This window comes from Oxyura jamaicensis, chromosome Z (genome assembly GCF_011077185.1).
Source record: "Oxyura jamaicensis isolate SHBP4307 breed ruddy duck chromosome Z, BPBGC_Ojam_1.0, whole genome shotgun sequence".
NCBI lineage: Eukaryota > Metazoa > Chordata > Aves > Anseriformes > Anatidae > Oxyura > Oxyura jamaicensis.
Genome location: NC_048926.1, coordinates 48,805,410 through 48,828,843, shown reverse-complemented (window position 1 = coordinate 48,828,843; position 23,434 = coordinate 48,805,410). Strand labels below are relative to the sequence as shown.

General features: G+C 38.7%; 1 protein-coding gene across 1 annotated transcript in view; it reads left to right on the top strand.

Moving 5' to 3' along the window:
* Positions 1–23,434, top strand: part of CDC42SE2 (CDC42 small effector 2) — a 66,624-nt gene that overhangs the window by 15,366 nt on the left and 27,824 nt on the right. The window contains exon 3 of the mRNA XM_035310060.1: positions 18,749–19,070. Within this exon, the coding sequence (XP_035165951.1) occupies positions 19,017–19,070 (54 nt within the window). The 5' untranslated portion in view covers positions 18,749–19,016. The remainder of the gene's footprint in view (positions 1–18,748; positions 19,071–23,434) is intronic.

The following is a 23,434-nucleotide window of genomic DNA, read 5'->3' as shown; positions in this document are numbered from 1 at the left end:
TGCAGTGGAAGAGGGCTGAAGGTGAAAGCTGGGAAGAACGTGTTCCTCTAGCAGGTGTATTTATTTATTTGCTGTTAAAATACAAAGGGATAGCAGGCTGGCACCTGCTTAATGTTTGGAGGCAACCTGGGTTTCAAATTACAGAATTCTCAGTATTTTTGTGAGGGGTAGAAAAAATAAGGGAACTGTTTGGGTCTGGGTTGGGATTTAAGGCTGTACTGAAATGCCAGGTGTAACAACTGCATAGAATAAAGTGCCTGTTTCCTCTTTGCTGTCTTCATATACACGCTCAAAAGAGAAAGGTTAAAAAAAAGTTGCATGCAGCCACTCTTGTGCTCTTTACAGAAATTGCATGGGAAAGTAAAGCTAAGTATTTAAAGAGCTCCCCTTTATTTGAGGAAGGGCAATGGTAATGGAAAAAGCACGTTAAACAGCTACTGTAACTTTTAGCTAAATGCATACCTCTTACACCTTAATCTCAGCTTTTAGATAAAAAAATTGTTATGCCAGACAAAGCAATTGGTGTGTAGTTTGTTGTTGTTGTTTCCAGATATACACAAGATTTCTTTGTCGACAGATTAAAGGGAAATACTCCCTCCCCGCCACAGAAAAGTAAAACTGAACGGTTTTGTGGCATTAGAGGAGATAGGATCTCATTTGAAGCGGGGAAACTTTGAATGGTAAACTGAATTACAGAAGTTTAAAACACATTACAGAAGTTTGACAGCTTAGTCAAAGTAGTTGCTGCTTACATTTGTGTTGATTTAGTTAAGTCAGTTCTACAAACAATTTAGATTGTGCCCTCCAGCAAAATCCCAGTGACTCAGTTTCAGACCTTCCATTGGAAAGGATTGTACAGAGGAAATATTATGATATTATTAAATAGTTTTATTTTTGTTTTGTTTTTGTTGAACAGAGAGGATTCCACTAAATTTAACTTATATTGTTAATAATAATGTAGTTTGCCAGTGGTTCTGTTGTGCACAGAAATAATGCTAGCTACAGGTTTTGTAAAGGTCATCAGGAAGACATTTGCCACCTGTATATACTTCAGAGCTGTTACCATCTCTTGTTTAAAATTGGCTGCAAAAGTTTTTAAGTTCAAAGTAACTGGAGAAAAGGGGTAAACGTTTACGGCTAAATAAAACTGCATCTCCTTTCAAAGAAAAAAAATCTGTACTTTTACCTCTTTTACAGAAGTTAGTGTGCTTGTTTGAGCTTTTCTTTAATATTTCAAACCTTTGTCTGTTTATTTCTATTTTTTTGGTCATTTGCCACAGCAGTTTTTAAGAGAAAATGAAGCTCTTGTGCTACTTTCTGTTTTGTGTTTCCAAATTGCCACAATCCCTGCAAAGCAAAAAGTTTAAACTGTGTTTAAACATGACTGTGGTCGCATCTGAAGTGAAGCACATACTTGTATCCTTGGCTTTCCTGACCCTGGCAGTGCCTGAAGAAGTGGTGGATTTGTACATTATGAAATTGTGATGGTCTGTCATGTTTCTCCATAACAACACGTGCAGCCAGGATGATCCTTCTGAATATCTGATACATATGTATGTCATCTAGGGAATTAGGTATTTGCCAAGAGAAATAACTTTAATTAACTAAGTTTACCTGTCAAATTTGTAGAATAAGACTCCCCACAGAACAGGGTAGGTCGAGTTGGCTGGGAAACTTTTTCAAACTTAAACTTGGAAGGATCTGATGTTAAACCCATCATGGGCTAAACCTTGTAATTCAGTTCGCTGTCTGTGGCTTGTTCTGTAGCCTTATCAGTGTAGTTTACAGAAGAGGTCTTGGAGGAACCTGGCAATACTTCCTGATCCAAAGAGCTGCGGCAGTGGCTGCTGCCATTTGCCTCGCAGCTTTATTGTGTGTGTTACAAAAAGATTGCATGTCGTGTTGGCTGTCTGGAAAAATTCTGTAGCTGATATTGAATATTTCCCCGTTTCAAGAAGGCAAGCAGTTTTGATTGATGTGAGAAACACTTAATTCTTATTTATGGAGAATCTTGTTTGGTGTGGCAGCAGCATTCTTTTCATAGCAAGGAAGCATAAGTATTAAATGTCATATATTTGTTATTCAAGACCTTTTAAGTTTATCAGCAGTACTGTGTATCTAGTGATTGTTTTGGCAAGAGAAATATAGCATGGTTGAAGCACTGTTTACTTTTCAGGCTTCCCTAGGGTTTTTGGCTGCTTTGTTTAGGTCAGAAGGTTGGAAAGGTAGAAAGAAGGAGGCACTATTTTTGTTTGTGTGTTGGTTTTATTTCCCTTCCTTACCTGTTTGCAGTAGGTAACTTACTAAAATAGATACTGTTTGGAGACAGTATGCCTGTGATCCATACCACAATTATTTATACTGCTTTAAAATGTGTTTTCTTGTAAATAGATTTTTTCCCTTTACTCCCTCCTGAACAAATTTTCATGATATAGGCTTTTGTACTTGAAACCTTTAATTCATTGTGGATAAACAAGTGCTGTAGGGTAACGTGACAGCAGAACTGAAGTGGTTACAGTGGGGAAAAAGAACGTAACTGCAGTGCTGCACTGCTGTGCCGGGGTAAGACTTCACTTCATGCTGCAAACATCTGCTGTACGTATATACTGGTCTGGGCATTGAAGGAAGCAGTATATAATGATATTTTTTCCTCACCCTATGTGCATGGAGGAGAGATGTTCTTGCAGAAGGGATGAAAAGGAAAGAAGTAGGCAGGGTCACTGTCTGAGGATGGAGACCTGGACAAATTGGGTAGGAGCAGGAAGCAAGGCCTTCTCCCTCAAGAATATTTCTGGCGACATAAGTGTGAAAGGACTCTCTAGCAAGAACCACCTAGTTCAAACCACGTTGAAGGCCTAGCATTTCATCACCTTCATACTACGGAAGAGGTGGATGTGGCACTGAAGGGTCTCCTGGCTTGCTCTTCCGATACTACCTTCTATCTTGTGGCTGCTGTCCCCAGTGCTCCCCTCTCGCAGTGCTGCTGCAGGAGACCCTGGGCAGCACAGAGGAGCAAACGAAGATGTTGGTATCAGGCAGCTTGAGGGCAATTACCTTGTTTGTTTTAAATGCTGGAAGGTGCACAAAACTCCGGCTGAAGCCTTAGTAGCAGCATAAGAGTGCAAGTATCTTGAGGGTGGAGGGGCTTTAGGGAAGGAGATTTTGAGTGGTTTGGGGTTAAGTTCTTCTAAATTCCTGATTCTGCCTTGCCTCCTGTAGCATTATTCCTTTCCAAAGATTTGAGCTGTACCAGGTGGGTCATCATACAGAAGCTAGATACATAGACAACACTAATACATTCACTTCTTTGTTTGAAACAAAGAGACATATGGCAAAAATTCAAGGTCAGTTGTAAAGGAGGAAAAATTTTTACCTTGATTACTTAAATGTATATATACCTTGATACTTAAATGTATATATGTTGTATGTCTCTGCTCAGAATGTCATGCATAATAAAAATAATGACAAAAAGCAGGTGAGGTGTGATTTCCTTCTCTCCAGGTACACCCAACTTCCGGATTAATCCTTGTACAGTAAGGAGAAAAGCAGTTTTTTTTTTTGTTTGTTTGTTTGTTTTTTGCTGTATCTTGCCTTTTGGAAACAATGAGGAGGTTGTGAAAATCTTGTTTCAGAAAAGGGAGAAAAAAAGTTAATAGTGGGATGGGATGAAGTTTTTAAACAACTCTGAATTATTACTGAAACGACGCAAGCTTTTAAGACTCAATATCATTAATAATTAGAAAAGCTTTCTGAGTGAAATATTGGATTCCCCATAATCCCATGATTTGTTATTTTAAAGTGACATTTGGATGCCTGCTGATTAAAAAAAAAAAAAAATGGACTAGAGGTTGAAGTTAGTGTTCATTCAATTATGACTTTAATGTCTTTTTGTGTAGAATATTAGATTAACAACATTGTAGAGGCCTCTTCTGATTAGAAGAAATACCAGTCCATCTGATACAATTTTTGTTTGTAAGTGCAAGTTCTAAATGAAGACTTCTTTGAATTAGCTGATGTTGGTCCACACAACAAATGAAAATGTAAGATTTTTTTGTCTCTTAGAGATATCAAAAAAAATAGAAGGACTGAAAACTGGACTAAATACAAAACTGCAGAATCATACTACTGGCCATAAATGAACCTTTGACTTTATTACTTATTTTTGTTATTTTTGCTATTTTTGCTGGTTAAAAATACAAGTACACTTTCAACTTACAGTACTTGACAAAGGACAATCTCACTAAGACATGCAGATTTGTGGCATAGTAATGTACTTGAAAATGCATGCACTAGTAAATAGGATGTTGTTTTTTTCCATGTAACTGCTGTAGGTCAGCATTAGTAAGTCAGCTTTCCATCCAAGCCATATTTCTATTTCTTTGGCTTATTTTTTCCTCTATAATTGGTCTCATCTGTAAGCCATTTGTTTCTCATCTGTTGTCTTGTGTCTCAGCTATAAAATCTACATTAAGAACAATGATAAGGCTTTTTAAGATCCTGTTATGTCAGAAAAATCCATTTAAACAGAATATACAGGTTTGCAAAAACAAACAATTGTATATTGACTTTGATACATTAAGAAGTGAAGCAATATCTGGCGTGATTATAGCCACATGTAGTTGACTAATTGTAGTAAAAAAAAAAAGGCAAATCTTTTTTATTTTTCATATTTTGGGGATTATTTCCACTTCAAGTGTACCGGAGAGGTAAACATGGATATGTATAGCCAGTGCATATGTGATGTATTACATAAAGGGACTTACTGTATCTGTAAGGGCTGTCAAGAAGGTTGCGTAGCATTCTTTTCTCACAGGATTGCTGAGTATACAGCGGAGCTTTTATGAGTAGAGAAGACAAGGTTTACATGGGTGAAATGAAACTAGTAAAAGTATGTAAAAGTTGATAGGGATCACATGCTGACTCCTCATGTGGATACTAGAATTTCACATGACTAGTAAAGAATTAGTGTCAGCAGATACTGCAGCCACTGTCCAATATACTTATAACGTAGCATACTACATTCAATCTTTCCCACCTACACAAGCAATAAAGCTTTTCTTAAAGTGTTGGCTGAGAAGCAGCATGCAGTATTACTGCCTTAAATGCAGAAGACCACTTATTTTATTTATTCTGAGCAGGAAGATCAAATAACTGATGATTCCCTGTAGAAAGAAGAATGTTGCAGTTTTATCGTGACACGTTCTGAGTATGTGACATTGCTACAATGCAATGAAAGCAGGTATCAGGACAGTTGTAAAGTTTTTTTATTTTTTAATTACCATGGTTTAAGTTGTTGACACTGCATTTTTTTTTCTTTCCAAGGCAGGTTATTATTGGCCAATTCAGAGTTCTCTAGAGAGAATTCAGAGAAACATACCTGTTTCTTTATAGGAAAAAAAATGCGATATTTTTCTTATTTTTTTCAATACTTTCTCCTAAAAATTTGAAGATTAACATACACAATTCTAAAAACTAATGATTGCCTGTTGGCCTGTTTTGCTGGGGAAAGGATTGCCCTCTGTCTTTAGTATCATCATGCAGTTTCGGTGTCCCAGATCTGCAAAAACTTATACACTGAAATACATAAATTAGTGAAAATGGCTTGTGCTTAGAATGTCCATAGGTATCTCGAGTTATAAATTAATATGATCACTATGCCTCAGTTTCCCCTGCGTGCAAAATGCAAGAAGTCAGGAGACTTCCTCAGTGTCAGGGTGTTCATGGCAAAGCCAAGAATAGAACCCTTATTTCCTCTCTCCCAGTTTTGCTTTCTATTTCAACAATTCAATTAATTCATGTTAAATAGTTAGCAATATGATTCACGATGATGTATTACATGCAAAGATCTTTATATATATACATATGCTGTTGTAGGTGTGCATGATTTTTTCCAGTAACTCAGCAATTACCAGACTTTGCAATGACGGTCCAGTCGCAAACATGACTTCGGAAGTCCTATCAGCGAATTCACGGCCCAAGATGAGGAGTTGTGCCTGTGTTAAAATACAGGGAAAGCAGAGTTGAAAAAGTTGTCATTCTTCTACTTGTTTGATACTGGTCCTTGAAGTTTTTACCAGCTCTTTAAGTGGTTACTGAAACAACTTTTTTATTTTTGGTAGTGCAGCTTTGTCGTACATTAAAGATATTTTCATTTCTTTCCCACAGAATCATTTAAAAATGGAATGGAAAAGATCTGCTCATTCATTTGTTAATTTCTTTGCCAAGATATGACTGTTTGCCTGTGGTTCTCGTTTTTTGTTTTTTTAACTAATGCTCTGTCCAGTTTAGTGCTAAATGACTCATGTGCTGGAACTTCCACCACTTGCATACTGAGACTCTTCTATAATCTAGTAAAATTTTAGTGTTTTTCTGATAGTCACCTTCCCGTTTTTGTTCCCTCTCTCCCCTCCCATCAGCTTTTACTGTTAAACTGTATATTCCTTAACTTAAGGTGAATTGATTAAATCTGTGTTAGAGTAGAAAGAGAACCTGGAGGCAGAGAGCACAGGGTGCTGTTTTTCCAGTCTGCCTTCAGAAGTTATTTTTTGGGGCATAATAAACATTTTTCTAGCTAAAGGTGTGTTTTATACCTCCATTTATCATCTGAAAAAGTGACTATAAGTAAAATGTGTATTTAAATAGAAACCTCTTGTGTTTGAGCCTCATTCAATAAATAAGCTAGATTGGTTGATCTCATATTTATTCCACGCAGCTTAAGTTTGGTTTTCATTCATTGGTGAAAACCTTGCACTGGTGTCTTAATCACTCTGTCTTTATTGACCTCAGTGTTGAAAAATACTGACTTGATACACAGAGAACTTTCCAGTTAGTATCAGCTAAGTACAGAATTTGTCTATATGGGTGCCAATCTTTGCCCTTTAAGGACAACAGAACCTACCTGTGAAACTGAAAGAAAAGTCTTGCACAAAAATATCTGAGTTGGCTGTGCACGCTGAACTCTTGAGGTTACTGATTTTTTTTTTTTTTTTTAAAAGTGTTGTGATAGCTCTGTACCCATAAATGCATCCTCTTGCATGAAATTCCTAGAATAAAGAGGTGAGAAAACAGATCCTTCATGTGCAGGCTTTTCATTGTTGCAATAGCCTGGAAATTGTCCCTTTAGTTTTCATGTGCTGCAGCTTTGGTTCCAGCATGAAACAGAGCAACACGCAGCGCTGTAGGGTGTATCCTAAAAACAGCGCTGTCTCTAGCTCCTTATTCCTAACTATGCACGGTGCCTAAATCGCCCACCCAGAGGGATGAGGGGTGGTGGGGTTGTTTGGTGCGCGTCGTGCTCTGAGGTCCCAAGTCTGGGTCACCTCTGCACGTGGACGCTGCCATAGCTGCTCTGTGCTCGCTATCCATAGGCAGCATGGAAATCATCTCTGTCCCGGGCACCCTTGGTGCTTGTGACAGCTAGCCCCACTGCTTTCAGCCCAGCTCCTGGGGGTGGGGAGGATTGTGGTGTGGTTTCAGGGGGATTTGTGAGGGAGTTGGGATTTTCTTGGGGGTCTTGTGCTGCTGTGAGAGCTGCTTCCTAATCCGGAACAGAACCCCCCAGTCAGTCACGTTGAGCCAAGCCTGGTAGGAAGAGCTGGACAGCTTGATCACTTTGATGTAACCAGACCCTTGTTAAGACTGCAGGCAGCACAGGCATTGCGGTTGAGAGTGCATTTGCAACACCAGCTTCTGAACACCTGGTATTGTGGTGGAAGATGTGTTTTTCAAACAGCATCTGAGAAGCAGATAGACTTGCTGTGAGTTAAGCTTTATCATACAAGAATAATTTTATACTTTCAAGGAGGTTAAAAATTAAACCAGTGACTGTGAAGGTAAATTGGGCAAAAATGTCATGCTGTTGTATTTTCTTTACTACTCATTGTAGAAATAGAGGGGACTTGCAATTGAGTGTGCTCTTCAGTTTATAAAGGCCTTTTTTTTTTTTTTGTTAAACTGTGGAGTTCTTGGATGTCAAACAAAATAATTTTCAGTGTAGTGGAGGTAGCATTGAGATCTGCAGCACAGAGATTGCTGGGAGGAAATGTCAGTGCGGCCTGTACCTTCCCTGTTAGAGGCAGTGGTTCGATTGAGATCAGAGCCTGAAAGTCAGCCTCCTGTCATGTGATTCTTAACGTCTTTTGTACTTTTCTTACCCCCAAGCTTGTGCTTTTAGAAGGAAGAAATACTGTTTAGATTAATTTTCAACTAGGTCACATTGAATAGCTGGCCTGACTCCGCTTTCCAAATGTCATGTAGTAGTTCTGCCTGTAATGAATGTAACTTCTATTGTGTGACATGACTTTAGTCTAGAATGTATTAGAAAGAGAATAGGAAGGGTGTTTCTAGTGCTAAATAAGGCTGAGAGCAAATAAAAAGCAGTGTTCTTGGGGAACAGAATTAATAGCAGATGCATGAGTACATCGAAGCCAACTGGCTGAAGCAATTTTGCAATCATAATAATTGAGTAAATGTGTTGTAGATGAATTAGGTCTTCTGCCGAGGAGAAGAAAAAAACAGAAAGAAAACCTTAGCTATTTAAGTATTCATCAGTTAACTCCTCCAGCTTTTTGGAAGATGTCAGTTACCTGCACTCTGTGGGGTGTTTCTGGCAGCTCTCTGCAGGTGCCCCTAGCATCATTGCAGGTGCCCCCATATCCTGGGGCCAGGATATGGTGGAGGGAGGCAGGCAGGGCTGTCCCACCCTGTGAAATAGCCAATCTTAAACAAATGAAACGCTAAATAGAGATGGCAGGCTGTGCTGAGTCCTCGTGCATGTTCATATAACATGTAGAGAATACTTTTTTACATAACAAAGACCAGAAAAGTATTTAGTTTGAGAAATGTTTGTATGTATCACAATTCATTCCACTCAAGCATTTTATTTTTGATGCCTTAAGAAACTGAGGTGTTATTTTAAAAAAAAAATCTAACAAAAAACAGTCGGTGTGCAAGAGCAATTGTTATATTCTTGGAAAAGATTTAATAGTTTGTGATGCAGGGTTATCTTTGCAATTTATTCATTGAAACTCATGAAATTGTTGGCAGACTGAGTTTGCATCTTGGAAATCGCAACCTATTTGTGATACTCAATTTCTTAATAGTATGTGTGGTAGTACAATTTCTAACTACATGCTGTGCAGTTATCTTCTGTCTTTTGTATGGGAACAGCTGTACTTAATACAACAAGAAGTTCACTATGGGGTTCAAATACTGTCATCCTGTGGTTATTTGGTGTCAGACTACACTTGTCACGTTGCCTGTTTACTTCCCTATAGCAAGTCACTAACTCGAGAATATAAAACTTCTTTCATATTTAGTAGACAAGCACTGCAAGTCAGCAGCTTTCAGTTTGGGGAGTTGAAGTGCTATCTTAGTATTTACAGGTATGTACAATTTGTCTTAAAACTAGTTGGAGAAGTAATTCTTAGCCTGAAGAATTGACGTGCTTTAAATCTTAGGTTTTTCTGCTCAACTGGTTATGTTATCAGTGGAGGTAAGTCAGATGCCGCTGTATATGCAGGTTATTGCATAGGACTGCCAGATCACTTCAGATTTACGGTGGTTTTACATTGGCAATAAAACTGTAGATAACTTAACCACTGTTGAGATGTGACCCAGCGGGCATTTTCCAAATTGGCATTTTTAACAGTAACGGCCTTGAACTGTTTGTGGGTACACAGGGAATATAATCCAGAGTTTCTTGGCATGATAAGCGGGTCATTTCTGAGGAGACAATTTAACTTCCTGTACATTCGGATGTCAGAACAGTAGTGGCTGTTCTGTTGAGAATACATACTTTGTTATAATGTTTCTGGAACATTTTGAAACTGCCTTTGTTTCTTAACTAGGTCAATAATTTTTCTATCTCCATTGAAATTGCATTTCAGAGCTAGAAAGTTGTCTTGTGTACTGTGTATTTTTATTTAAATTAGCTATTTCTCTGTGTATAGTATGGCATAGGATCTTTTCTCTCAGAATACTTGTTTCTAAAATTGCACGTCTCCACCTGGTTCCTTAAGCTTTATTGATATATAATTAAACTTAATTTGGGAAAGTGTTTTTTTTCTTCTATATAAAAGACATACCAGACAACAAACTTTATCTGCACGTTCAACCAAAAGATTAATAGGTAAACGTTGTAAAATGAAAATCTTTGAAAATGTTCAATATTGTGTTTGCAATTAAATTTTTCATGCTCTTGCCTTTAAGTGTCTAGATAAACATTACATCAGTGTTTTGAAAAAGACATGAAAGAAATCTCTGAGGTCAAATATTTTTTGTAAATACCCCAACTGAATATTGAGTATCATTTGTAGTCACTCTGAGAACTTGGGGGTCGGGGAAGGAACGAGAAATAATTCCTTGTAACTGATCTGCAGCTTCTGAGTCAAGCTGCAGTCTGAAAGTGGTCCCAAAATAGGATACTGGATTATAGGATTTCCTCTGTGAAACAATCATGTCTACATAGGTACTGTTATAGCTACTAACAAGTTATGTCTATATGTGCATGTTAGTAGCTTAGTGTACACAATCTTTGCAACAAAAATCTCCTGAGGACTTCCTCCATCTTTCCTCTGTAAATCTCATTCTGTTTTGAAAAATAAGCACTACTTTCAGCAAAAGAAAAGGTGCTGTTGACCTGCAAAGCCTAATTTCAGGCTGACTGCAACTCTTAACATATTTTTTCTTTACCGGCTGACCCTAGAAACTTTTTTTCAGTTTGTGGTTGTTCTCCTTTGTATAGAATAGCTGTTTTAGGATTGTAGAGGTAAGAATTTGTTACCTTTATGGTTATTTTCATATTTGCTGTATAACAGCATGATGGTCTTGGTCATGGGAATGAAGTCTTTTGTGATCACTGCAGTTACTGAGTTAAATGTTTTGTGTCTGGCTTCCCACAGGTGCGTGCACATGCGGTCATAGCATTTTGTAGGCTTCTGGTATGTAGAAATGTATAGGAGGGTTACCTGTGCTGTGGAAGTCATGTGTGCTTCTTCCTTAGTAGTTCTGTTTCAGTGTATTGTGGGCTTTGTGTCGTGTTTTATGTTTTGTTTCTGTTTTGGCAACTGTTCAAGGATTCTAGAATTAGGACACTTTCCTGTGTTATGGCGGATTTAAATTATAATACGCGAACCCAGCTCTTTGTTTCTACAGTTATTTTTAGATTTTCTTTTTGCTTGAGTGACTTGAGAAATGTCTGGAGGCAGAGAGGCAGCTATTGCTGTATAATGCTATACCACGATGAAACCTGACCCTAGTGCCTGGGCGTCACATTGGGCTGCATGTCGCACAGTGCTGCTCCCGATACCGATGGGAGAAGGGCAAAACCTCAGCCAGCTTTTCAGATGTTGTTCATGTGCTCCAGTCTCAAAGCAAGCATGGCTGTGGCAAGCGTTTTCACGTGCATGTGTGCTTCTGAGGTGGACTTCTTCTGAAATAAAGCAAGTATTTTAATACATGGCTATGAAATGTCAGGAAAAAGTGACCCAGTGCAGAGCAGCAGCAGCCTGATTTATAAAGGTAGGGGCAGGTAGGGCTGTCGTGTGCACAGTTTGAATGAGCGGCGACCACAAGGTTTGAGGCCCACGTCTGGGATCTGCGTGAGGAGAAGGGTCAGAGGGAGCACTGAGGAGCGAGGCCATCGGTGGAGATGGAACCGCTGGGCCCGTCTCCAGCTGCTGCACGTACACCTTCCCGACAGCTGAACTTGCCTTGTTAGTCTGGAGTGATCCAGCTGTCTTCGAAATGATTTTAAGTTTCCTTCAGCCATCCCCCATGTGCACACGTGCCTGCATGTGCATAGAGTTCATCATCTGAAGCAGCTAACAACAGAGAAACTGATAAAAGGGCTAGAGAATAAATATAGAGAGATGACAGGGCCCTAGAGGCTAGTAGATGAAAAATATGCGCTTCTGTGGCTCTTTGAAGAGCTTTGAAGAGAAAGCGATTGCTTCTGGTACATCAGTTTTCTGTGGAAAAAGGAATATTAAATGCTGTGAATGCTTTTTACCTATTGTCATAGTAAAGAACAGGTAAAGAGTCCTCTGAATATCTCATATGGCCTGTCAAGTAATTAGATCTGGATTTTTTTCCTGTGGGCCATACTACTCCTGTAATACTAAACTGTTGTTAAAATAATGGACTCCATGGACACGGATGTTGATCGTTTCCTGTCATTACTTTAGGAGTAAAAACTGGGAGCTGTTTAGGGATTGTTTTTTTTTGTTTGTTTCTATTCTTTACAGAAATGATACAGTTTTCAGAGGCTGCATTAGAGCACTAGTCTGAGGGTCTCTTTTTTCTCTCTAACTGGTATTACCTGTCAGAATCAGTAAGGAGATTGGATGAGAAGAGAAAAAAAAAATCTTTTGTGTTGTCTTCAGTAGGGTTTGTCAGCAAAAAAGGAAATGTTATTGGCCAACTGGAACTTCAAATATAATTTTAAAATCATGTTACCCAGTGTGAACTGACAGGAAATATGCAGTTAGATTTCCTATAAACACAGGATTAGATTCTCAAAGGCTTTGACTTGTAATTAATGGACTTCTTCTTATGTGGGACAAATTATATTATGGCTAGAGTTTATACTGGGTTATTTTGTCTTAGGTTTGTATTTCTGTTATTTAGTAAATTTGGATCACTAGTTGTCTGTTAGTCTTTGTATATTTTCGTAGTGCAGAACTACTGAATGTTCTGTGTTGTGGTTTTCAGAGAGGGAAGTTCCTGTTTGCACGTATGGCAGATCTGTGTGTGGGAAATAGAGTAAGCTGTGTGCATCAGCTCTTTTAGAAAGCTGCATTGAACCCATGGAGGCTTGGAGGCTGGGCCACTTAACTGAAATAATTAAATTTAGCAGAGTGGCTACGGAGTAAAAAACAAAACAAACAAACAAACAAAAAAAACAGGGAATTATGGGTAGGAAGGGTTTCCAAAAAAAAAGTCATTACACTCATCAATGATAAGAACAACTGTTTGAGCTTCATGTTACCAATGTTATAAAGATGGTTAAAGACCCTATGCTTTACGCTTCCAACTGGCTTTCCTGGCTGGTACCTGCTTTATTGTTTTCTCTTAGAGACGTGATACGAAATGCCTGGTATTTCTCCTTACTGGCTTACTGCTGTTCCCTTACTGCATCTTTTCTTGCCATCCTTTCCTACAAACTTAGAGCACACAAAATGTTCAAAACCATATCATAGAAAAAGGCATGAATAAAATACTTCTATACAGTATCAGGACCTATGCTTTAAATGCTTAAAAATGCATGAGAAAGTCTTAACTCAAACTTTGAAGACGCTTATTCATTTTCTTGAAACTTAAACCCCAAAGCATATGGCAGGGAGGGAGGAATAGATATGGGAAAGTTATGAGGAAGTGAAAAATAGATTTCAGCCTGTGCTGACGGTGAGTGTTATCCCTGGTCTGGCAAGAGCTCTGTGCAGCTCCGGTTTCTCGGGGTTTGAGAGTGCAAAGATAACTGGTGCACTAAAAGCAGCAGCAAAGTCCCCAGCAGGGTCTGCTCAGGCTGGGGAGAGGGAGGAAGAGGGCTTCTGCAAGTACCTCAGCACTGCCAAGACAGCCTGTTGTACAAAATTCAGGTATGAAGGCAACTTTCTCAATAAGTAGCATTTTTTTTCTAAGCCTACATTGCTTGTCCTACAGGTCATTTTATTTCAAAAAGTAGTTTGAAAACCAAACTGTCAGGGAAGTAAACGCTTCCCACCTGCTTTGAGAGCTGGAAAGCATCCATGAGTTGCTACGGTTTAAAGTCCATGGAAATGGTGCATGAGCTTAACCTGTTAGTTTGGAATCACCTTAACCTCATCTTGCCCATACATATTCAAGTGACAGAAAGAAAAGAATCTGCTAAGCAGCTAGAGGAAATGGTACAGCTATAATATAGATTTAAAGGGAAAAAATGAAAAAAAAAAAAAAAAGTCTTAAAAAAACAACTCCAAAACAATTTTCTATTGATGAAGTGTTGAAACAAGTGACAGCTGTTCGGGGCATCTAAGGCCAAAGAAAGCAGATTTATGAAATTATTCTTCCATATCAAGAACGATTGTAAATTTCTTTCCTGTAAATTACTGGAGACTAAAAAACTCATAGTAGTCCTAGCCATGACTTTGTGCATACATGTGCATGTCATGGTACATCATGACATGCTGTGACATGTCATACTTAGCTGTGACTTTGTATATGCTTTACTTCTTTTTTTTATTATTTTTTTCCCTCTCCTTAAGCAGTAGTTTGAGCTTTGGGGCAAATTAGTTAAATTCAGATGTTAACACCTGCAGTCATTTTCTTTCTCTTCCTGTGGTTTTATTTGCTTCAAGTAATTGTCATAGGCTTGTTACCACACTTCCTGTCTGAAGCTATAGCAAACAGTTACACAGCCAGAGGATATAGAGGGTTGACCCTTAAAAGGAACTTTATAGGTGTTTCTTAAAAACAGTAGGCTTTTCTTAACCTACATGATTCATAAGTAACTATATTCCTACTGTACCCTCTACAGCATGCAGCGTATCCCTCTTTGGATCAACTAAGGTAAATGCTCTGTAACCCCCTTTTTGTCACTAAGTGTGAAGAGCTCAGAGGAGAGAGTGTCTGACTTCTGTTTTATTCCTTTCTTATTTCCTGCTCTGATTAACTTTTCTGTAGGACATGAGTACTTACAGTATCAGCCGTCTCTTTTAGTAACAGAATGTGCTCCACACCCCTACTAACCTCTGAGGCAGTGTTTGCACTTACCACCTTTATGACTTGTATTTAACAGTAGGCAATTGTTTTGTTGGTGTTTTTTTTGTTGTTGTTTTGTTTTGTTTTGTTTTTATTAGATTTAGATTATTTTAGAATGAACTTCGAAGTAATGAAAATAACCTTGCTGGTATCCCCTTTGAACAACAATGCATCCTCCTTTTTAATATTTTAATTCTTTTCATACTAAACTATAAAAGGTAAAATTAGTGTGTACACTCATATCTTGCAAATTTGCAAGATACATGCCAGAGAAGTTCAGCAAATAACTCTACAAGTTATTGGTTTGTGAACTGAATGCTCTAAATAAAACAAGTCAAATTCAGAGTTCAGAAAGTTCAAACTGGATAAAAGCTAATAGGTGTTTCACCATTGATCACTGTTTTGACTTTCTAGTTCAGGTGTAGAATAAGTGCATTGTCATTTCAACATGAGAGATGTGGCGTGCTGCCTCTGCAAGCACCTCAAAGCTGTGGAAAGAGCAAAACCGAGGAGTGATGGAGCTGCTGTCTCCAACTGCATACTTCAGTTGTGGCCCCAGCGTTGTCCCCTTGATCTGGCCGGTCTGCAGAGATGAACACAGGAGTCCTTGTGGTGTGATTCATTGATCACGCGGTGCCATGTTAACAGCTTGACCCTGTGACAAAACAGAACTGGCTGCGAGGTTCTGTCTAAGTTTTAGGATCTCCTTAATTGTGGCCAGATCTGGGGTAGTCCAGGCTTTGCAGAACACTTCCTTAGGAAAGCGTTGGAGGACTGGTACTACATAGTTGTCTGGCTTGTAGTTGTAGGTCAGTGTACAGATTTTCCATTCTCTCTTACTCTTTAATAACCAATAATTTGGAAAAGGAGAATTTTCCTGTTTCAGTTTGTTCTTTAAAGGAGCTATAAGCAGCATAAGAGAAGTGCAAGTGTGTTCCTGTTGACTCCGCAGCGTTGATATCCCTTTGTGCCTTCAGCTGAATTGTTTTTTCTTTCCATTTTGGTGCAGCATATTTATACCCGGTCTTTTATGTTAACTTGACCATTCTATAGATCACATTTTTAGCAGAGAGGGACATATAAAAACCCAGCACTCTTTAACAAATACTTCTCAGGCTTGGCTTACCTTCTGAAGGGTGCAGTTACAGTCAGTTTTGTCCAAACTTAGTGGATGTGTTTTCCTCCCCCCACCATTTCTATTTGTAATTGAAAGAGAACGTACCGAAAAACTGCTTGATAGTGCTGGTAGAACCAAGAAATTCAAGGCAAATGTGGCCTTCTATAGAGTATAGAGGAGAAAAATGCATTTTTAAGAATGAATGTGTAATCAGAGAAAATTACTTGTAATCTCTAGCTTGGCTTTGGCACTTGGTAGCTTTTCGTGTAAGGGGGCAGGTTGGTTTTAGAATTGTGTCCTTGAGGATTCAAGTCCAGCACGATGAGTCCGACTGGGTGGAGAAAATCTTGTACACACTCGAGTATTTTGTAACCAGGAAAAGCATTCCAGGCTCAGAGAAGCATGGCCAAGCCTTTCGGTTTTGTTCCCAGGCCTTCAGCTGAGCATAGCGCTTAAAAGCTACAGCAAGACGAAGAGTGCTGTAGCTACTAGCACGCAAGCGAGTGGGGCAATCAACAGAGGAATTTCCCAGCCCTTTCCATGTATGTGTTCTGTACAGGGCTGTAGTAGCTGGAGGAAAGTTAACCCTTTGTGAAAACAAGAATGTGATATACCTGGGTCTTGTCAGGTCTGGAACAAGCACCAGGATTAAAACTTCAGGATCTGCACATCAAAATACTTGCCTAACAGGAGGAGATGCGTGCGAGACTCCTGCTTATAGCTTGTGCAGGTTACAGTGCATTAGACTTCAAAATGCTGTAATTTTGAGTACTTGCTTTTGCAACTGCTTGTAAACTGAATGGCTAGAGTGAGGAGAGCATTGCTACATTTCAGAACAACTTGGTTCCTGTCAGAAGCAAAACCCTCAGTTTTAAGTAGAGATAAGCTGTGCAGTTGCTGGGCTAAAAATGTTAATTGTTATATGTTTAACAGAAATTTACCGTGTTCTAGTTCCAGTCTTGTTACATATTAAATCAAGTCAAGAAAAGAATTATGTGGGATGCAAATTCTGAAATTGGAGGGAACAGCAGCGTGTTTTCTTATCAAACTTTTCTACATTAGGCTCTGGCTATTTAAGCTTGATCCAACTTTAAGTCACTAGAATTGAGAAAATGATGCGAAGTTGCCTAATTATGATGTGAGAACTTCCTTAGAGACCTTTAGTGTTTTAAGTTATTTCCTTTTAAGTTTTATACTATCGCAGTTCACACTGTTGGTTGATAATTCCCATGTTTGAGTGCAGCTTCTTGACACATGCAGGGGGTTTAGATGACCATTTCTGAGGCAGAAATTGTCGCCCTAAGTATTAAAAATAAATATTAGTACTGTACTAAAGCCTCTTTTTGAAATGAGACTGACAAACCAAAGATCATATAGAAGGATCTTTTTTGTTTATTTTTTTCATCTCTGTTCAAATTGCTTTGATCTGTATGGTATTAGTGATAAGGAAAGACAGTAAAATGTTCATTTTTCCATTCTGACTTTTAGGTAAGAAATGCACATAAACTTACTTTAAACACTACTGATAGACTACTGATAGAGATAGATCTAGGAGATAGAAGTACTTTTGCTGGAGTTTTCCTATTTAGATGTTGCTACCGCAGCACACTTTTATTTATTGAAGAACCTCTGTCAGCCTCTGGAAAGGGAAGAAGAGGGAAGGCTTCCCAGAGGGTTTGGACTTAGTACAAGAAAGGTGCTGCTGTTTCTTTGTATGCACATCACAGCCAACAATCCTGGAAAGTACCTGGCTTGTAGTGGCAGCACAGTACAGTAGCTTTGCTTGTGTGCAGTAAATTAAGGACCTCATGGCTAACGTGTCGTGTGTAGAGAACTGATGAAGGCAGCAGCTAAGTGTGACTGCTCTGCCAGACAAGCAGCTCGTGCAAGCCAACATGCTCGGTGTGTATACAGATACGTACGTAAAGATGTTGCTTGTGCATCCCATGGGGTCTCCAAACCACTTCACTCTGTGAAGAGCTGCATACAGACAGCAATGCGTAGGTATGCACATACAAAATTTCTATGAAGGTGCAGCCATATTTAAAACTATTAAGAAGTATGTATGTGAATTTTTCTGAATACTCTTTTCTTTTACTTCCATTTCCCTCCAAATTAATTGTATGATAGATGGCAAGATAAATGACCAAAATGAAATCTCACTGGAATTCTTATTGCACTCTTAGTGAAAGAAACTGGGTTGGAGATTAACCAATAAATGTTACTTTAGCAAAGGAATGGTTGGAATCTGGACCCTCGGTTGTTCCACATGAAGAATTTTGCAGGTTTAAGGAAACAGTTTCAAACTCTACAAGTAATCTTCTATTTTGATGTCAACTGTACATGAAACAGCAGGATCAAGAGAGAAGGGAAATGGTCTTGAGTTAACCAAGTTTGTCCTTTCTGCAGATTTTTTTCTTGGTATTTAGAAAAACATGCTTTTTGTTTGGCAGCTGTGCTATGAGGTTGGTGTTAATTGTATTTAAAAGTTGCTCCGTAAATGGATTGTGTAATTTTGCTATGAAGATACATGAAGTGCCAATAGGCAGAATTTCTTTCCTAAGCTAAAAGGGAGTATGTGTGGTCAATTGTCACTTCCAAAAATGACATTGGAAAGTTAGAATCAGATCAAACCAAGACGGCTGCCAGAAGATTGGACACCGGTCCTCAATATTGCTTCATCTACCAAAAGCTAGAATCTAAACCTCATATGGATTTCTGTTAAATGCCATTGGGAGTTGTCATTGTAGAAATAAGCATGAGTTGTTTGCTAGTATCTCTTCACTCAGTGGTTCAAGATACCACCAAGAAATCACAGGTGTGGGCGGCTCTCTTTGGAGCATGAAATTCTGTATCTTATTTCTTTTTGATACAATGTATTTTTGTTTTCAGGTTCACTTAACTAGGGACCAAAGAAGCATAAATAACATTTCTGTGGTGCTGGGACCAACCTGCTGAAAGAATACTCTGAAATAATTTTCTAACTTCACCGTGTTTGTCCTGGGACTGATTTGTCTTCAGAGAAAAGCTCAAGAGAGAAAAAGAAATTCACATTGGAACAATTATAAATAAATCTATTTAAAGAACTTACTACCTGGAGATACGTTTACAGAAGTCAAGTCCTGCTTTTCATCTGCGTACACACTTCAGACTGTAAACAATGAGCGAGTTCTGGTTGTGTTTCAACTGCTGTATTGCAGAACAGCCTCAGCCTGTAAGTATGAATATCAGCACTGCTTTGTTTGTAATTAACTGTATTGCTCAGTTTTTCTGTTTCTGTTATGGCTTTTTAAATTAGTGCTCTTTGACCAAGCTCAGTGAGAAGTAAGGTATTAACTAATGGCTTAGTGGGGACAGAAAAATGTCTGCTCTAGATGGATATGCCACATAATTTTTTTCTTATCCTTAATCTCATTTCTATCCAAAGTCTTTCAAATGCAAATCTGTATGTTTGAGTTGAAGGGGGAAAGGGAAGGAAGGAAGGGTGAAGAGGACCTGACTTGGCACTGCAATATCTGCCAAAAAGCAGGAGGAAATCTGGACATGTCATGACTTCTGTACTGTGTAAGACCCGTCTTGAGGTGTGGCTGTAGGGTGGTGAAGGAAGGGAATAGTTCACTTAAGAAACACAGAGTGAAATCAGGTACACCTTAACTGAAGACAGGATTTCAGACTTGATTGCTTTTTTAATTTTTAGATAAAATCTTTGGAGAGTGAAGGGATGTTTTCACGCTACGGATATTTTTGTCAAGAATTCAGAATGTCTCTTGTGTGGAAAAAGTACACAGTGAACAAGTGGACAGAAGAACATTTTAAAGCATACGTAAGGAAGAAAGGACAGAAATACTGTTAGGTTTCTTAAACTAGCTTTAAAGTGTGCATCAAATCCAGTGCTGTGGGAGAAAGTCCGCCTGCTTGAGGTTGGAATTGACAAGGAATATGGTTACACTTGGAGGAAAAATCATTATATTGTGTGACATCCAGATCAAGCTAAACCAATACATAGAAAGGACAGTCATCTTGCAAACATGGCCACTGAAGTTGAATTGCAATGACTAAGAGAATTCCAGCGCAAATAGAGCAAAATCACACCAATATGCTCAGTTGATATTTGGCTTCAGGGAAGCAAAGGGATTTAAAATAAAATACCTGTCTGATGACTTAAGAAAAAAGCTGATAGAAATTGACCTTGCTCAGTACCTGAATGATCCTTAGGTGTCAATGCAAGTATTAGAAATTTGACCATTTTAATTTCTAACAAATAAATACAGATTTATCTCACTCTTAGTCCAGTAGGATTGAGGGAGATGAGCTCTCAGATATCAACATGAGAAGTTAGTCCTCTCCTCCTGCCTGGATGATGTGCAGTCCATTAAAATGCCATTCATCTATTTCCAAAATTATTTGCATAGTTTTTTGGATTATATATGTCAATTAAAAATAACGTGACTTTTAAAATCTTTGAGATATAAAATGGCATATTGGATTTGTTTATAGGAATCTTCAGTCTTACTCCTTATTAAAATCTTGATTCAAGCTTTATGATGCAGTTAAGCTATTCCCCATGAAGTACATGGTGTGTTAATGCAGCATGTTGTAATCTGTGAGTCACAATTCATGGAAAGGGCAGAGCATATACTTTTAAAAGTGGAGAAAAGCGAAACAACACATTTTTGTACATTTCTGTTGATCCAGTGCTGTGCATTTGCTTGGAAAACTAAAGCCATCCGTGTGTTTTTGAAATACAGATAGCACTTTGCAGAGCATTGACCTAGTTTTTGAAATCAGCTGTTCAATTGTTGTAGGAGCCTGCTCATTACAAAGTGACAAACTTCTTCAGGACAGTTCTCAGGAAAAATCTTTGTGGGCCTGCCTAGCTATGCTTGACCATGGGTCCTTAGTTGTCCTTCCACCACACAGCTGCTCTGCTCGTTGTACAGCGTGCTGTTGTGTTGTACAGCCCTTGTTCTGCCACACACCGTTGCTTTAACTGGAGTATTTAGTCAGATACAAATGCACCTGAATAAGTACATGAATATTTTTTTTCTTTGTGACTTGTAGCAATGCATATACTATCAGTGTAAGCCAACTCATGAGCCAGACAGGTGGTAAGGAGACGGTTCAGGAGACTCTCATGCTGAAAAACACGCTACTTTTTCGTAGAATCATAGAATATCCTGAGCTGGAAGGGACCCATAAGGATCATTAAGTCCAACTCCTGTCCTTTTGTCCTGTCCAAGTCCTTTTTAAGGCAATTTCTATACTTTTACATTTTTATTACTTCTTATTGTTCAATGTATTGCAAAATTTTGTGACTATGACACTGAGGCTCATCCAACCACTCAGACTTACTGCTTTATTTCAAGGGAGGCCAAAATCGCAGACTTGCATAGAAGGTCCTTGTCCAACCCTACCGTACCTTTAGCCTGTTGGTGTAATCCAGTCCAGTTTCTCAGGAAAAATGCATAGTCTGCACAGTCTATCTCCTTCATGTGCCGCCTTTTATTTTACCTTCTGAACCTTTTCATGACCTCACTAACAGTGTCCCAGCTTTCACTTTCAAGCTCTGCCATAAAGCAGGCTCCTTTTGTGGAAGGCCTGGTGTGGTCTTGCAGAAACACCAGAAACTAATGGTCTTTCAGAATAATACCTGAAAGAAGCAAGTTACTTGATTTGCTACTTAGTCTGCAAAACGCTTAAAACATGCCTTTTATTTTTAAATTTACGTTCTCTGCAACATGGCTCTTTTCTCATAATCGTTGTCAGGTGCCTATGCCTGGGACACCTGTAATGTCATGAATATTGACATAAATTTAAAGGCTCTTAACTGGATCAAAAAGAAGACTGAACTTTGAGTAACTGCATGTGTTCCTGTGTTATTTGTAGCTTCCAGTGAGTTAAGGGCTTTTCCACCTCTCTTGAAACCCAGGCGGTGGGAACAGAGTTCCTTCTGCTTTATTCTGGCAAAATGCTGGCTTATCAAATGAGGTGTCTTGTGTATGGCACCTCCATTCTGTTCAGCTGTAATGCCCTTAAGATGAAAAACGCATACATGTACTGAGTCATTTCAGTCAATTTTACAGAAGACTGTTACTCAGACTGCACACAAAGACATTGTCTGGATCACTTCCATTACTTCGTAGGCCTTCTAGAATTGCATACTGGTGCTTTCCAGTTCTTTTTCATGGTTTTGAACCATGCCTTTGCAGATAGATTTGTAAACTTCATTGCAATAACAACACATTGCTCGCCAAATTTCAATGGCATCATCTCTCTAATAGCATGCCCCAGAGCAGTACACTAACAGTCGTGTGGTATGTATTAGTGCACTTGAGGAGGTTCCTTAATTAAAAGGCATTATTTACGTATTACCATCACCGATCAGTCAGATTGGATTGAAATGTGTCACTGTGCAGTTACAGCCTCTTTCTGTCCTTTTGTCAGGGCTAAACGGATACACTGTGTTGCCTTGAAATGAAGCAGGGCCTTCGTGGAAAACAGTGCTTTACTCAGGCTGCTAATGTTATTTTGGTTGCTAAATATTCCTCTCAGTGTTTCCAAGACTGCAGTACTCGTAATACGATCACTAAAGAGGCATGTTTGAACATGAATCTGTATCACCCTCTGAAATAGGATGGTAAATGAAGGAATGGATGATGCAAAGAAACAAAACTAAATAGTGATACAGTTGAAGAAAGCATGTTCCTGTGGGTGGTTTAAGTATTGCTTTTTAACCCCCTCCGATACCCCCTTAGTACCCCAGTAAAACGCTGGAAGGACACAAACAGAAGCCAAGGGAAGGTATTTTCATAACAACCTCTGATTTTCTCTTGTCAGGTTTTATGCTAATATATTTTAGCACAATGAAAATTTTAAACAAATAGTTGATTTCATCTGTTTTCATAAGGTGATAAGGAGCTGATAGTAATCTGTTAAAGAAATAACTATGCACAAGTTTTATTGGTTCTTTAAATAGCCTGAAATTAATCTCCTATGTTCTGACCCAAGCCCTTTTTTATTTTGAGAAGAGTAATACCTTGTGAATGCACCAGGTTTCTTACACTTCCCACAGACACTCTTTGTAGGTTCTGTAAGCTGATCTTGCACTCTCCAGTGACGTGATAAGTGTTTCTTCCCATGCATCCTATGTGCTGCAGTCCTATCCACTGCTGTGTTTCGGTAAATTCTGCTAAATCCCAATTACCAGATGTATTGCTCGATAGCAGGAGTTCAGTGAGCCTTCTGTCTTGCAGATTTTCATAGAAGAACATGGCCCTAGTTTCTTTACTAGGCTAAGCTCATTGGTGTGCTTACACCAGGAGTCTGTTATTTTCCTCCACTTTTTTGTTTCTGTCCTGTCCATTTTTAATTTGCAAAGTTAATTTTTGGTCTGAGAAGTCTTTGGTCACCACCTGGTGCACTCCCACCTAATTTGGGCCACCACCCAGTACAATTGAGCTCTTTATTTTTCTTTGACCTTGCATCGAAATTATTGCTCTGGTATAAAAGAAAAAAAGTGTGCTTTCCTCTGTCTAGCTGTCAATTTCCTTCTCTGATTAATTAGTTTCTTCTTTGTTG